This window comes from Bos javanicus, chromosome 9, assembly GCF_032452875.1.
Source record: "Bos javanicus breed banteng chromosome 9, ARS-OSU_banteng_1.0, whole genome shotgun sequence".
Lineage (NCBI taxonomy): Eukaryota > Metazoa > Chordata > Mammalia > Artiodactyla > Bovidae > Bos > Bos javanicus.
Genome location: NC_083876.1, coordinates 40,496,686 through 40,512,246, shown reverse-complemented (window position 1 = coordinate 40,512,246; position 15,561 = coordinate 40,496,686). Strand labels below are relative to the sequence as shown.

The 15,561-nt window shown below is 41.8% G+C and overlaps 1 protein-coding gene across 3 annotated transcripts in view; it reads left to right on the top strand.

Annotated features, from left to right (window-relative positions):
- Positions 1–15,561, top strand: part of FIG4 (FIG4 phosphoinositide 5-phosphatase) — a 172,298-nt gene that overhangs the window by 87,168 nt on the left and 69,569 nt on the right. For all 3 annotated transcript variants that reach the window (XM_061427579.1, XM_061427580.1, XM_061427581.1), the window contains 3 exons: positions 78–226; positions 1,219–1,385; positions 12,503–12,641. In XM_061427579.1, coding sequence (XP_061283563.1) covers positions 78–226; positions 1,219–1,385; positions 12,503–12,641 — 455 coding nt within the window. The remainder of the gene's footprint in view (positions 1–77; positions 227–1,218; positions 1,386–12,502; positions 12,642–15,561) is intronic.

Genomic DNA, 15,561 nt, shown 5'->3' with positions numbered 1-15,561 from the left:
TTAAAGAAATCTTGAGTAGGCTGGAAGTAGTTCTGGTGACTGAATAATGATTGACCGTTCAAGGTGTTTCTCTTTAGACTGGTGTTCTTCGAACCAACTGTGTGGACTGTTTGGATCGCACCAACACAGCACAGTTTATGGTGGGGAAATGTGCTCTGGCTTATCAACTGTACTCCTTGGGCTTAATTGACAAACCCAATCTACAATTTGATACAGATGCAGTTAGGTAAGCCTTATTTTTTTTGCCTTTCAAATGCTGGTAATGACAGAAAGCAAACTTGATTAATCATAAAGGACTTTTGTGAACTCATTTCCCCTTTTGGCTTCTCAAAAATTATGTTGTTAAAAGACGTAATTTAAATCTGGTAACATCTATTTCTATTAAAGCCCTGTGTGTTGTTGCCATGGTTTTGTTTTCCTATTCGTGTTAATTATCAAAAAACGCTGTGTACTTTAGATAAATCCAAACTAGTGAGTTTCTTTGAAAAAAAAAAAAAATCTCAGGCTGTGTTAGGAGAAAAAGTAATATGCCTTTGTATATTTTGAATTAAACAGGTCAGATAGATAAAAGATTGAAGAAATACTGTTGTTTCACTGCCCACTGGGTCCATGACAGGCATGAAGTACTGTTTCTTGAAATGCAGTGATCGCTATTATCAGTCCTCTGAGATAGTCATAAAGGCTCTGCCCAAAAGAGTGCTCAGCTTACAAATGGCCAGATCTCAGCCATCACTGCATTAAAAAACCTTAACAGGCACTTGAAGAAACAGAGTTTCAAACATATATTTCTAGGAAAGAATATGGTTTGATGTGACAAGAGCTTGTCCTTTCTTCCAAAGGCAATTCAGAGAGAACAGAAAATTCTGTCATGGGAGGTAAATTGAGCTGGCAGGCTGCAGAAAGTTAGGAGTCTTTTAAAAGAGTAGAACCACCTTGGTCTAGGCTTGGGTGGATTATGCTTTTTGGTCCCCCTGCTTTTTTTTTTTCCCCTTAGAGTTTTCTGTGATTTTGTTGTTTATTGGACTATTACTCTAAAATGTAATACATTTTGTGTATGCATTTATCTTCCAAGATGTTGAAGAGTCTACTTGAAAAGAAAGGCTCAGAGGAATTCATGTAGGAAAAGACGTGTTTTGAATCTGTAGCTAAGTGAATAAAGGTATATAATACTTTGGATGAAATTCTTTAGTGTTTGTGTGTTTTACTTGGACTTCTTAGGTTGTTTGAGGAACTCTATGAAGACCATGGCGATACCCTGTCCCTTCAGTATGGTGGTTCCCAACTTGTTCATCGTGTGAAAACCTACAGAAAGATAGCACCGTGGACCCAACACTCAAAAGACATCATGCAGACCCTATCTCGATATTACAGCAATGCTTTTTCAGGTAATTCTGGAGTTATATGCATTTCTGAGACTTATCCTGATGCACATTTTTCTCTTTTACATATCCTTGTTTTTAAAGCTAACTGGAAAAGTAATATCAAAGTTAAATATTTTTTAAAAGTTTAAATAAAACAGAATCTGTCGCTTAGGAGGTGCTCAGTAAATATACAGTAGATGAATGAATAAACTTTGTATTTTAAGTAGGGCACTTTAGCCACCCATAACTGGAGCTTTTGTATACTTCACAGTACTGTGATTCCTTGGCTTCTGCCTCATTCCTAGCTTCTGCTTGTGATGAAAGTGAAAGTGAAAGTCACTCTGTCGTGTCCGATTCTTTGTGACCCCACGGACCATACAGCCCATGGAATTCTCTAGGCCAGAATACTGGAGTGGGTAGCCTTTTCCTTCTCCACGGGATCTTCCCAACCCAGGGATCGAATCCAGGTCTCCTGCATTGCACGCAAATTCTTTACCAGCTCAGCCACCAGGGAAGCCCTGGAAATACATAGATCAATTTAAGAGTATTGAGTAATTATTTTTAAATAGAGTTCATCATTTTAACAGTTGTCTAAGAATGTGAATATCACTGTATCTTTTAAATGTCAGCTAGAAATGAGAAGTAACATTAGCACTAAATTTTAGTCTTTTCTCGTTTTATGACTTGGGAGTACTAACAGCAACAGGTGGTTAAAAGGGCACTTTTTCTGCCTCCATTCTGATGTCACCCACCAAAGTGACTGTGAGACAGGTCCCGTGCACAGAATTTTTAAAGGAAGAGCTCAAGTTGATTTTGTGAGTCTTGGACTCTTAAACTAGATTAAAGACAAAATCGTTTACAAAATATAGAGAAGAAAAATCAGCAAAGAGATTCTTTGAATTTTTGCTACGCAGTGACTGTCCCCAACCCCTGCTCCTTTACCTCCAGCCTGGAGAGAACTGGATTCTGGGCAGGCTTAATGTAGTGTTCTCTCGTTGGAGGGACCCCGTGGAGCTATTGGCTTTGGGTAGCTGTGTAGCAAAGCTGAAGCAGAGGAACGGGCTGAGGAGCAGGCTGCCATGTTGGGAATGGCCTCCCCTCCTAGAGTTGCTGAGGCCAAAGGATCATTAGGCCTACCAGGTGACCAGAGGTGTGGCCCCGTGGGGGAGGGTGCTGGCATGGCATTGGCCTAGGTCCTGGCCAGAGGGACCATAGCAGCGGGAACCAGGAGGTGATTGATCACTGGCTTCCCAAGGAAGGGTAGCAGGAAAATGCCTGATGTGAGAAGCCTGTGCTCACGCCAAGGGAACTGCAGGTGTCTCCAGCGCTGGGAACCTCAGGAGAGTACGTGAAACCATCCACAAAAGAATCAGCCTTCAGCCTTTTCCGTGCCCAGAGAGAATGCAAAGGCGGTTTGCTATACTTCTGTGCAGGCATATTCATTTCCTGTGCTATCTAACAAATTACTGAAAAATTGAGAGCTTAAAGCAACATATATTCATATCTCACGATTTCTGTGGGTCAGAATTCCAGGCCCAGTTTAGCCAGGTCCTCTGCAAAGGGTCTCACCAAGCTGTAGTGGAGATGTCAGTCAGATGTGGTCTCATCCGGAGGCCTGATGCGGGGAGGATCTGCTTCCCTGCTCATGTGCTTGTTGGGGGAATTCAGTTCCTTGTGGACTTGTTCCTTGTAGGGATCATGGCAGCTTGCGTCTTCATCACTGGCATGGGAAAGGGTCTCTAGAATGAGTCTTCTGGCAAAACAGTCTTATATAACATAATGTAATCATGGGGTGTCATGCCATCACTTTGCCATATACCATTGCTCAGAAGCAAATTGTGGTCCCACCCACACATGAGCAAAATCTGTGACAGTTTCCTAAGGCTGCTGCAACAAAATACTAAGAACTAGGTGATGTAAAACAACAGAAACTTATCTCACAGTTCAGAGGTAGTTCAGTGTCAAGTTGTCAGCAGAGCCAACCAAGTTCACTGTGAAGTCCACAGAGGAGAATGCCTCTTCCCAGCTTCTGATATTTTGCCAGCAGTCCTTGGTGTTCCTCGGCTTGCAGCTGTCTTGCTTCCACGGTCGCATGGTCTTCCTCTGTGTGTCTAGGTCTGTGTCAAGTTTCCCTCTTCCTGTAAGGACACCAGTCATACTGGGTTAGCATGCGTGCACACTCAGTCACTTCAGCTGTGTCCGACTCTTTGCGACATGGGGTGTAGCCCGCCAGCCTCCTCTGTCCATGGGATTTTCCAGGCAAGAATACTGGGGTGGGTTGCCATTTCCTTCTCCAGGGGATCCTTGACCCAGGGATCAAACCTGTGTCTCTTACGTGTCCTGCATTGGCAGGCCCTAGTGCCACCTGCGAAGCCCTAATTGGATTAGGGTCCACCCTAATTCAGTATGGCGTTATCTTAACTTGATTTGGGCTTCCCAGGTGGCGTAATGGTAAAGAATCCACCTGCCAATGCAGGAAATGCAGGAGACCTGGGTTTGATTCCTGGGTCAGGAAGATCCTTTGGAGAAGGAAATAGCAACCCAGTCCAGTATTTTTGCTTGGAAAATTCCATGGACAGAGGAGCCTAGTGGGCTACAGTCCATGGGGTCACAAAGAATCAAATGCAACTGAGCACACATAACTTGATTATGTCTGAAAAGACCCTAATTTCAAATAAGATTACATTAGTGGATATTGGGGTTTAGGGCTTCAGTATATCTTTTTAGAGAGAAACAATTCACTACACAACACAGGATATCTATCACACTAAAGCATGAACAGCAGGAAGTGGGGAGCATGGGGGTCACTTTGGAGTCGAGATCAAGTAAGACCATCCCCATTACCACACTGCAGAGGGGTTGGAAGCTGGTTGGCAGCTTGGTGGGTGTGGGGAGATGTGCAGGAGAGACCTAGAGGTCCTGTGTGGTCTGGCCCCGCCTACCTTGCCATTCTGCCATTCATGCCATCCCCTTCCCCCATCACAGCTCTCCAGACACACAGACCTTCTCACTCTTTCCTGACTAGGTTAGGCTTCCTCTGCCAGAGGCTCTTGCTGTGCCCCTTGGAACATTGGAACATAAGACTGCAGTCTTCTGAGCTTTTGAGAGCTCACTCTGCTTTCACTTTCTCAAGGAAGGTGCTCCTGTTTTTGTTCTTGGAGCATTCTGCACCTTTGCAGCACCTGGCACAGTTGCACTGAAATTCTTGACTGTGCTATTAGTTGGGTTGTGTGTCCCTGTATCCCCCACTGTGAGACCCAAGAGCTCATGAGCATCTTATTTACTACTGGTTCACTATGGTGTCCCTGCTGCCTTGCTCATGGCACATAAACTGTTTATGGACTGAGTTAATAAATGCACGAGTTAATTCATTACCTATGCCCTCCCCAGCTTCCCCTTTTCCCTGAATTCAGAAATCAACAGGGCTAAGTATATCAGCCTAATAACATGTGGCTTATCAGGAATGCTCTTAGACTGCTCAAATCATGTCTTTCGAATTCACTGAGAATTATGGCCTTTATACAGCTGGTGAGCTCAATGTGTAACATAAACTACAAAGCCACTATAGACCTTTAGAGTGTTTGGATATTGCTCTGTGTGCATGACTCCTTGAGCTGGATTTAGGAACTTTACAATCAAAGTATATTAATCTGAACAAAAATCAAGAGTTAGGAAAGTCAAATTTAGAAATTCAGGTCAGTGGCGTAAGTTTAAATTCTAGATTTCTAAAGCAAAAATATTGAAGTATTCCCATCATCCTTTATTACACTTACTGCTGTAGTTCCCAATAAAGATATTAATATGTATTGATGTATTCCAAGTGGCTACAACATTATTGCAAATGATTATTATAAATAGCTAAAAACACTAAAAATAACACGTGGTTTCACTTGTTTTTGTAAATTAGAATGGTTTTAAGGTAGTCTCTCTAAAGGCAGTCTCACTGGCTATGCTTCATTATTGTACTGGTTTTCTTGGACTTCTGTAACAAAGCACTACAAGCTTGGTGGCTTAAAACAACAGAAATGTGCTGTTTCACAGCTTTGGAGGCTTTAAGTTGGGAATCAAATGTCAGCAGGGCTGTGTTCCCTCTGAAGGCTCCAGGGGAGGTTCCTTACTTGCTTCTTATCTTCTGATGGTTTGCTGCTGATCCTTGGCTTGCAATTAAAACTGTGGTGCTTTCATTTGTGTCTCTGGTGTCACACGACATTCTCCTCTCTGTTGTGTCTCCGTGGTGTTCTCCTCCCTGTGTGCGTGTGTCTCTTCTTATGAAGACACCAGTCATACTGCATTCAGGGCCTGCCCCATTCCAGTGTGGCTGTATCTTAACAGGATTACATCTGCAAAGACTTGATTTGCAAATAGGGTCATATTCACAGGTTCTGGGGCTTAAGACTTTTAATATCCCTTTTGTGGGGAACACAGTTCAGCTTGAACAGCTATGTAAGTCATGTGCCAACAAGTACATATACCTCTGGATATGTGTTGAACAAGGTTTAAAACTTCCTGTTCAGGGTTGTTCCTGAATTGGGAGTCATTATGATCCAACCAGTCCATCCTAAAGGAGATCAGTCCTGGGTATTCATTGGAAGGACTGATGCTAAAGCTGAAACTCCAATACTTTGGCCACCTCATGCGAAGAGTTGACTCATTGGAAAAGACTCTGATGCTGGGAGGGATTGGGGGCAGGAGGAGAAGGGGATGACAGAGGATGAGATGGCTGTATGGGCATTACCGACTCGATGGACTTGAGTTTGAGTGAACTCCGGGAGTTGGTGATGGACAGGGACGCCTGGTATGCTGCGATTCGTGGGGTCGCAAAGAGTCGGACACGACTGAGTGACTGAACTGAACTGATTGACACTTAAGGACCAAGTCATGTGTTTTTCAGTAAGATTAGAGCACAGAGAGTGAATGTGTAGCTGTGCATGATTAAAAATGAAAGGAGAACAATTAAAAGACAGAAGGTGGTCATAAATAAGTAACGTGCACACGATGGAAAGGTAAAGCAAAATTATGCACAACTGAAAGAGGAACTATTATGAAAGGAATTATTTTATGAATAATATGGCTAAAACAGACTTCTGTATTTTGAGAAGCATGGTGCCATTGGGGTGTACAACTTATTTTAAAATTAGAATGGATATTATATAATGGTAATAATAGAACCATTTTCTTTAAGCACTCAAGATAACTTTGTGAATCAGTCTCTCCATGTCATGTCTCTGAGGTAGACAGGAAGGTTCTTGAAATTAGGTTGTTAAGAATTTTATCCTTGGTTCATATGGACAGATGGAGACTATGTGGGTAACCCACCTGACTCCCTTTCAGGTTCATTTTAAAAACTGTTTTGAGTTTTCACATACTATTACCATGTTCTGGGGTTTCTTTTCTTTCTGAGAAATGTCCTTTGGTTTCTCTCATAACTGGCTACAGAAGCAGTTGTAGGACGTCAATAAGAGAAGAACAAGTACCTAGGTATTCTCTTTGGATGTTAGGAAGAAGTTTATAATTGTAATTCCTTGTCAAGTTCTAATTTTCTTTTATATTTATATGTAGGTAAACCTGAATATTTTTTTCTGAAGCTTATTGAATTGAAATCCTATTTTAAGGAAAAAAATATAAGATACCTGCACAGTTAATAATAGAACAGCTGTATATACATACATATACACACATATATATACATATATATATGTGTGTGTGTGTGTGTGTGTGTTTGTTGTTTAGTTGCTCAGTCATGTCCAGCTCTGTGACCCCGTGGACTGTAGCCCGCCAGGCTCCTCTGTCCATGAGATTTCCCAGGCAAGAATACTGGAGTAGGTTGCCATTTCCTTCTCCCAGGGGTCTTCCAGACCCAGGGACTGAACCCCTGTCCTTACATGCTCACTGCCGTATGTGGTCAGTTTCTCCCCTCTGCGGCCTCATTTCCATGAGCATGGAGGCACACCTTGTGTTTTCCATCTAATCTTTCCTTCTGTTCTTAACCACACCCACTGCTAACAAAAGCTCTGCTCTCCTGAAGCAAAACCTCTTGGAATCGTTATCTGCACACCTGTTCCCTCTCTCATATCCTGTTCTCTCCACCTGCTTCACTGAGCCTTTGCCCTGTCATGCCCCCAAACCCGTGCTTATCACAATCACCCCAATCTCCCACTGCCAAACCAAGGGCTCCTTTTCTGTGTTCATCTTGCTCAGCTGTTTGGCAGCTTATATCACAATGGAGCACTTTTTCTTGAAACTCACCTCTGTGCTGTCTCTCTCAGTCCCGCTGGTGACTTCTACCCTATTTCTAAACTCTCCTCTTCTCTTTCTACACTTTTACCTTAGGGGCATCTCACCCAGCTTTTAAATACCATACGTTTGACACTCAAATATATATCTCTTCCCTGACTCCAGACTTAACTAAATGCCTACCTTGCAGGCATTTCCTTCTGAATATTGTGTTAGTTTTCTACAGGTGCCATAACCAATTATCACAGACTCAGTGGCTTAAAACAACACCCGTTTATTATGTCCCAGTGTTTGTGGTTCAGAAGTCTGGGAATAGCATTACTCACCTGTGTTCTCGGCTTAGGCTCTCACCTGGCTACAGTTCAAATGAGAGCAATGAAGTCAGAATGTGGGCTCTGATCTGGAGGCCTCTGGGCTCATTCAGGTTGCTGGCAGAACTCGAGGTGGTTCTCAGACTGCTGTCCCCATGTGCTGTTGGCTGGGGCTCATTCTCGGGTTTGAGAGGCTGCTTACCTTCCTTGGCTTGTGGTCCACTCCATCTTCAAAGCCAGCAATGGTGCATCAACCCTTGTGCCTAAAATCTGTCTGCTTTCCTCTTCTTAAAGGATTCTTATGATTCCAGTGGCCGATCCAGGTAAGACACGATAATTTTCCTACGTTGATGTCATTGATTAGTCATTTCAGTTACATCTACAAAGTCGCTTTTGCCATCTAAGATGAAATATTCATGAGAAACTATGGAGGGAAGGTCATGAGGCCAAGTTTCTCCCTACCACGGATATCTGAGAAGAATCTCCAACTAATCATTTCCAGCAGGAAATGACTTGCTGCTGCTGCTGCTAAGTTGCTTCAGTCGTGTCTGACTCTGTGCGACCCCATAGACGGCAGCCCACCAGGCTCCCCCATCCCTGGGATTCTCCAGGCAAGAATACTGGAGTGGGTTGCCATTTCCTTCTCCAGTGCATGAAAGTGAAAAGTCAAAGTGAAATCGCTCAGTCGTGTCCGACTCTTAGCGACCCCATGGACTGCAGCCTACCAGGCTCCTGCATCCATAGGATTTTCCAGGCAAGAATACTGACTCTGCCCCAAACTTGTTTCTCTACTTTTTTTCTTTTTTCACCTCTGCTTCCATTGTTCCGTTCAGAATCCTAGGAATCATCCTTAATTTCTTTATTCTCCTTATCTTCCCCGGTCTCACCTCTCAGCAAACCTGGTTGGCTCCACCTCCAGAGCATATCCCCAATCCTTCTGCTGTGTTTCCTCCCCACTGTTGCCTGGCTGGTTCAGACAGCTGGTGGCTCTGAACAGCTGCCATGGCTCCTGATTCCTTCCTCGGCCTCCCCTCTTCTGTTCTTGCTCTTCACAGCAGCCACAGTGATCCTTTCGAGAGTTAGATCATATCACTCCCCACTCTGAAATCCCTTCCAGGGCTTCTCATCGCATTTAAGATCGGACTCTTTGCCATGACCTTCGAGGCCGCGTGTGGTCTGCCTCACTGTCCCCAGTCCTGCTCTTTCTTTGCCCCCTGCCCTCCAGCCCCCTGCTCCCCCCTCCACCTTCGTGCTGTTCCGGACACTGTGCAGCCTCCACCTGCTTCCCTGACCACCGACCTAAGTGTCCCTCTTCTCTCTCATCACTCTCATGTCACTCTTATTTTTTCAAAGAACTAACATCCTCTGAAAGTACCCTGTACCTTATTTACTTGAGAATTATTTTTGCTTCTCACTGTGGAATGTAAGCCCCATGAAAGCCAGAATCAGTTATGTATAGACCATATACCTAGTGTGGGACAGACATAGTAGGCTCTTGGATGAATGAATGGTGGGTTTTTTTTTTTTTTTTGTAGTTATGAAGATAATATATGCTAATTATAAAAAGTATAAAATAACTCACAAATCATATAATCCTCACCTTTCAGAGGTAGCAACTTGTTCATATTTAGCAGAACATGATCCTTCTAGTTACTGTACAGGTAATGTATATCTGCTTTTTCCCTTTTAGATAATGTTGAGTAATCTTTATGACCCTAAATACTCTTTTACAATTTAATTTTTGGTAGCCTTGTGGCAGTCTGTCCTTTAGAAGCACCAGAGTGAGGTTACCTGTTTTTATTGTGCATTTATGTTTCTTTTAAATGAACATCTTTTTTGAATGTTTTTTATATTATGAAAATTTCAGCACCATATTTATTAGGTCAGAGTATACATATTTTCAGGATCTTTAAAGACATATATGTATATGTATAGCCAGATAGCCTTAACGAAAGGGTGTAGCAATCAGTTCTCTCTCAGCAGAGTATAGGAGTGCCCATTTTGGAAAGTATTTGCCAGCTTAATAAGTAGAAAATGGTTTGCATTGTTCTCAGTTTGCATCATTTACTGAATACTAGTAAAGTTGAGTTTTTGAATGTTTACCATCTATTTGTTTCTTTTAAAAATTGCATGTTTTTCTATTAGGGTGTTGATCTTTGTCCTTCTGACATTTAGTTGGTATTTATTTCAACATACAGTAGGAGGCAGTGGTCCAAGTTCACTGTCTGCTCCTCACCCTGGTTAAATAGTACTGTTTATCAAATAGCATCCCATTCCATTACTGATTTCAGAGGCCACTTTATCATGGACTTAATTGAATATTAGGTCAACAAATACTCTAGTTTCCAAATAAACATTTTTAGCTAATTAAAAAGAACTGTTATCTTCAAGCCTGACCTATTGAAATACAGTGTGTTAGTGATTAACCATCTGGATGGAGTTTGAAAGGTGCATATTCCTTATTCCTTTAAAGCACAATTGAATATAAAAGTAGGTAGTTATTTTGCCCTCTTGTTATCTGCAACTGCAGAGAACCTACCTATTTTAAGCTTTTGTCTCAGTCCAAAGTACTACTGTCTTCCAGAGGGTGAAAACTTCATCTGCAGTCAAAAGTAGCCAGGAAAAGTTCCTGAGGCTCATTAGGACTGGCCTTAGATTCCAAGCTTAGTTCAGTTCAGTTCAGTTCAGTTCAGTCGCTCAGTCGTGTCTGACTCTTTGCGACCCCATGAATCGCAGCAAACTAGGCCTCCCTGTCCATCACCAACTCACTGAGACTCACGTCCATCGAGTCAGTGATGCCATCCAGCCATCTCATCCTCTGTCGTCCCCTTCTCCTCCTGCCCCCAATCCCTCCCAGCATCAGAGTCTTTTCCAATGAGTCAACTCTTTGCGTGAGGTGGCCAGAGTACTGGAGTTTCAGCTTTAGCATCATTCCTTCCAAAGAAATCCAAGCTTAGTAAGTGACCATAAATACCATAGATACATTGTAAGTTAATGTAACAGCAGTACATTCAAGAAGTCTCCATTATGATCCTTTGAAGGCATATCTATTATTTGGTTAGGTTTCTCAATCTTACATTTTATCATACTTGCTAAAAATTAAAGGAACTACTAATTAGGCTTAATTAGGGATAAAAGAAACTCCTTGAAAATGTGGCTGAAAAATGGAAAGCTTCTTTAAATAGAATTAAGATATTTTGAGGTACTGCATAGTGTGAATTATTAAGTGCCATTAAGGCTACCCAAGAATCATAAAGAATATAATTACTATAAAAGCAGTATGTTTACTTTCATATTGTGTTAAGAGGGTGCAAATTGGGGTGGTAATGCCTTCATCATTTAATACTTGATGTTTTCTCTCAACAAATGGAAAAAAGGCTGCAAGTATACTCATCATATAAACACATCCCTTTCATATATTACTTGTAGCATAAAAGGTGAGCGCTGTTTTAATGGAATGCTTCCTGTCAAAATATATAACTGGAACCCATGTTTAATGTACCAGATTTCATTTATTGCTTCTGCCAAAATGACCAAATAGCCCAATGAGAACAGTGTTGCTAATTTCAGATTTTTCTGTGTTCACTATAGCTGTTGGAAGGAAATTGATTTTATGATGATGTTATCCTGTTTCAAAAGCAGTCATTTCTGTTAGCTTTTTGGTTCTGTGCTCAATTTCAGAAAGAGATTATTATTTATATTGTGGATGTCTGCCCCTAACTTGAATATACAAGGGCTCAGAGACCAGAATGGAAAGAATGAAGGATGCTTGGGAGGGGGCTGTGCAGGACGGGAAGGATGGCTCATGAGACCACTTCAGTGCTTATCGTTTTTACCAAAATACAATTGAGAAAAAGAAGAGGAGAGACAGCGTGTGTGTGTGTGTGTGTGTGTGTGTGTGTGTGTGTGTGTGTGTGTGTGTGTGTGGTGTCAGTTTTACTAGTTTGTAGTCTGTTTTGAAAAAGTACTTTTGGAGAGGTTGAATGGTTAGAGTGACGCTGTTTTCTGTGTGCACACTCTGCCTTCTTTATCAAACACAGCTGTAGGGGAAACCAAATGTTGCAAAGGTTGTCTCTGCTAAAGAAATGGAGTATCTTTTCATGGATTAAAAGCAGAAGCTTGGAAACTGACTTGTTCAAGGATGTGCCACAGAATATGGGTAGGAATTGGGCCGCTTTATTTATAGTCTGACTTCTCTTCTGTCTTTGCCATAAAGTGAAGATGTTCTTTGTTTCAGGTAAATGAACAAATGGTGAGAATGTTTTGTATTCTAAAAATACAATCACTAAGGTAACTAGGGCAGTTCTTAAAGACTTTTTAAGAATCTCTCAAAATTCAAGAAGCAGTTTACATTCACTATCCTCTATGTTATGAGACGTATAGAGTAAAAAGGAAACATTTTGAAATAAGATTTTAATTTTCAAAATCTTGGTGGGTGTTTTAGATGTTGTGTATGACTTTTACAGTATAAATGCTTTTATTTTCAGGGGTGTTCTATGACATTCCAGATGTACCCTTAATCCTCCTAAGAAAGCATTCCCCTGGGTTGTTTATATGAGTAATAGAGTTCCTGAATTATGTATTTTTGCTTTTTAGATGCTGACAGACAAGATTCCATTAATCTCTTCCTGGGAGTTTTCCATCCCACTGAAGGGAAACCTCATCTCTGGGAACTCCCGACAGATTTTTATTTGCATCACAAAAATACCATGAGACTTTTACCAACAAGAAGAAGGTATTTTTCTTCCTGGTCTACTGTGTTAAACTCAGCTTTGATATTATTTTGAATATGAGAGAACTTTCTTTTTGAGAAATGATAATATAGGCTAAAGTAGTCAGCCTTGCTACATGTTTGCCAGGAGGAATTTAGTATTGTTGATGTCCTGATAGTTCAGTTCAGTCGCTCAGTCGTGTCAGACTCTTTGCGACCCCGTGAACCGCAGCACGCCAGGCCTCCCTGTCCATCACCAACTCCGGGAGCATACCCAAACTCATGTCCATTGAGTCAGTGATGCCATCCAACCATCTCATCCTCTGTTGTCCCCTTTTCCTCCTGCCCTCAATCTTTCCCTGCATCAGGGTCTCTTCAAATGAGTCAGCTCTTCACATCAAGTGGCTAAAGTATTGGAGTTTCAGCCTCAACATTGGGAAATTGTCATTAACAAATACAGTTGTTTTGCATTTTCATAAGATACAAAGTTTCAGAGCTTCATCATTGAACTGTTAAGTTGAAGCTCCACTGGAGCAAACCAGTAACATAACTTTTGAGTGCTTCCTACAAATGTGGGGTGATAAAGAACTCTTAACATGTAAGGAATCGTCTTTGGTTTTTAAGTGTGGTGTCTAGGCAGCCTCACTTTGGAATTCCAATGTTCTTTCCTCCAGGAAGCACAGGGAACTCTTGGTGACACTGGGGAGGACAGGAAGCTAGAGCCATGGTGCTCGTGGTAGGCACCACTCCCACCAGCCCTGTTGCTCAGTCTGGGCTTTCTTGAGTCATTCGCTGTATGGGCTATTATGATGACAGTTAAATTGGTAGCAGTTGTCCCCAAATACGGAGAAGCCAATGGCACCCCACTCCAGTACTCTTGCATGGAAAATCCCGTGGATGGAGGAGCCTGGTGGGCTGCAGTCTGTGGGGTCACGAAGAGTCAGACATGACTGAGCGACTTCACTTTTACTTTTCACTGTCATACATTGGAGGAGGAAATGGCAACCCACTCCAGTATTCTTGCCTGGAGAATCCCAGGGACAGGGGAGCCTGGTAGGCTGCCATCTATGGGGTCGCACAGAGTCGGACATGACTGAAGTGACTTAGCAGCAGCAGCAGTCCCCAAATAAATGAACTATCTCCTGAGGATAGGACAAGACTCTCTGTGTAGCACAGGCCGCAGGGTCAGGGGACTTGAGTTGGCGTCTCTGTAGCCGTGTGACCTTGGACTAGTTATTTAACCTCTCTAAGTCTCATTTCCTTCCTCTGCACAATGTAAATGACAGGACACACATTACAGACTCATTGTAAGGGTTTAATGAGAGGACTCTTTAGCACTGTTAATTGAAGAGTCATGTTCTAATAATGGGCAACATTTTTCACATATGAGACTTGAGCCTGGTCCCTTCTGCTCAGAGCCCTGTGATGTCAGGTCTGCTCCTAAGGCTCTCCTCTCACAGCATCCGTGTGATCTAGCCCTCATTTTGTGCAACAGTGCCTCGCAAACACTACAGGGTTCATTGCTGGTCTGTGCTAACTGTGTGGACAGACCACAAGCAACTGGTGAATTAGCAAGTGCTAATGTTATAGATGTTGCCAAATTCTCTATTACTTCAGGAACATTTCAAATATTAAGAAAATGTCAGAGTTTATATGTTTCTCAGCTTTGTTCTTTTAAGTGTATTTTCTTGGAATAACCAGCTTAATGCTTGACCTTACTTTCCCTATAAATGAAGCAGTGCTGATTTTTCCACTATATTAATAAATGATTGCCATGAATTTTTGCTGACAAAAAAATCTGGAGCTAATTATGTTTATTTGATGAGAGATAAACATAAATGCCTATATTTAGCTTTGTTGATGCAATTGACTATGGGTAAATATGGTTGATTTTCTGAAACTTTATATTACCTTAAAGTATTGAAGCTATTAAGATACAACTTGGAGAACAAGCAAAACTCAATTTTCTGTTGCTGAAATTAGCTAGTAAATTACAAGCATAAGTTAAACCTAGAGTTACATAACTGAGGCAGGCAGTGTTGGTGCTTATTTGTGGAAATAAAAGGAAGCTGATGTTACATTCCCATTTTTAAAATTAAAAAAAGGAAACTGAGTTGCAGACAAAATGTGTCTTGACTGAGGTTATGTAGCCGATTAGACAGCACAGTAAGTGAAAATACTAAACACCTCCCACTGAGAATAAACTTTTATCAAAGTAGGTACTGTGGCTCTCACAGTTGACTTGGTCTCCTTGTTTTGTTTTTCTCTAGAATGTGAAAATTCCAAAAATTGATTTTTGGCATCAACAACTGATACTAATAAAGACTGTAGGATAAATTTCAGTACTTTATTTTGGCCTTTTTAGTCACCCACCGATACTAGTTATTTTGATGAGGGTTAAATCCATATGCTGATTCTCAGAAGAAATAGCCAGAGGCTACAACCAGACTGGAGCATGGATGCTAGGGTAGAGCTGAGTTGGATTTTCTGCAGGTGTGTGACCTTAGACCTGTTTCTAAACCTCTGGAAATCTTGTTTTCCCAACTATAGAAAGGAAATGACTACACACACCTCACAGGTCACTTTAAGGATTAAATAAAATATGAATGGGAAGTACTTCCTACTGGGTCTGACACATGATCCACACAGTCTGGAAGCAGCCAAGCTCTGGAGGGACTGCCTGCAGTTAATACCTGTGTGACCTGAAGCAAGACATATAACCGGTCCAATTCTCAGTTTCCACATCAGTAAAATAGAGATAGTGATAGTGTCTGACCTGTAGGTTTTTCTGAGAATCAGATGAGATCATATAAATCCTTAGTACATAGTAGTCCAACAGATACTAGTATTGTTATTGTTCTTTAAAACAACTACATTCCTTAGTTGTGAGTGAAGTGAACCCGCTCAGTCGTGTCCGACTCTTTGCGACCCCATGGACTGTAGC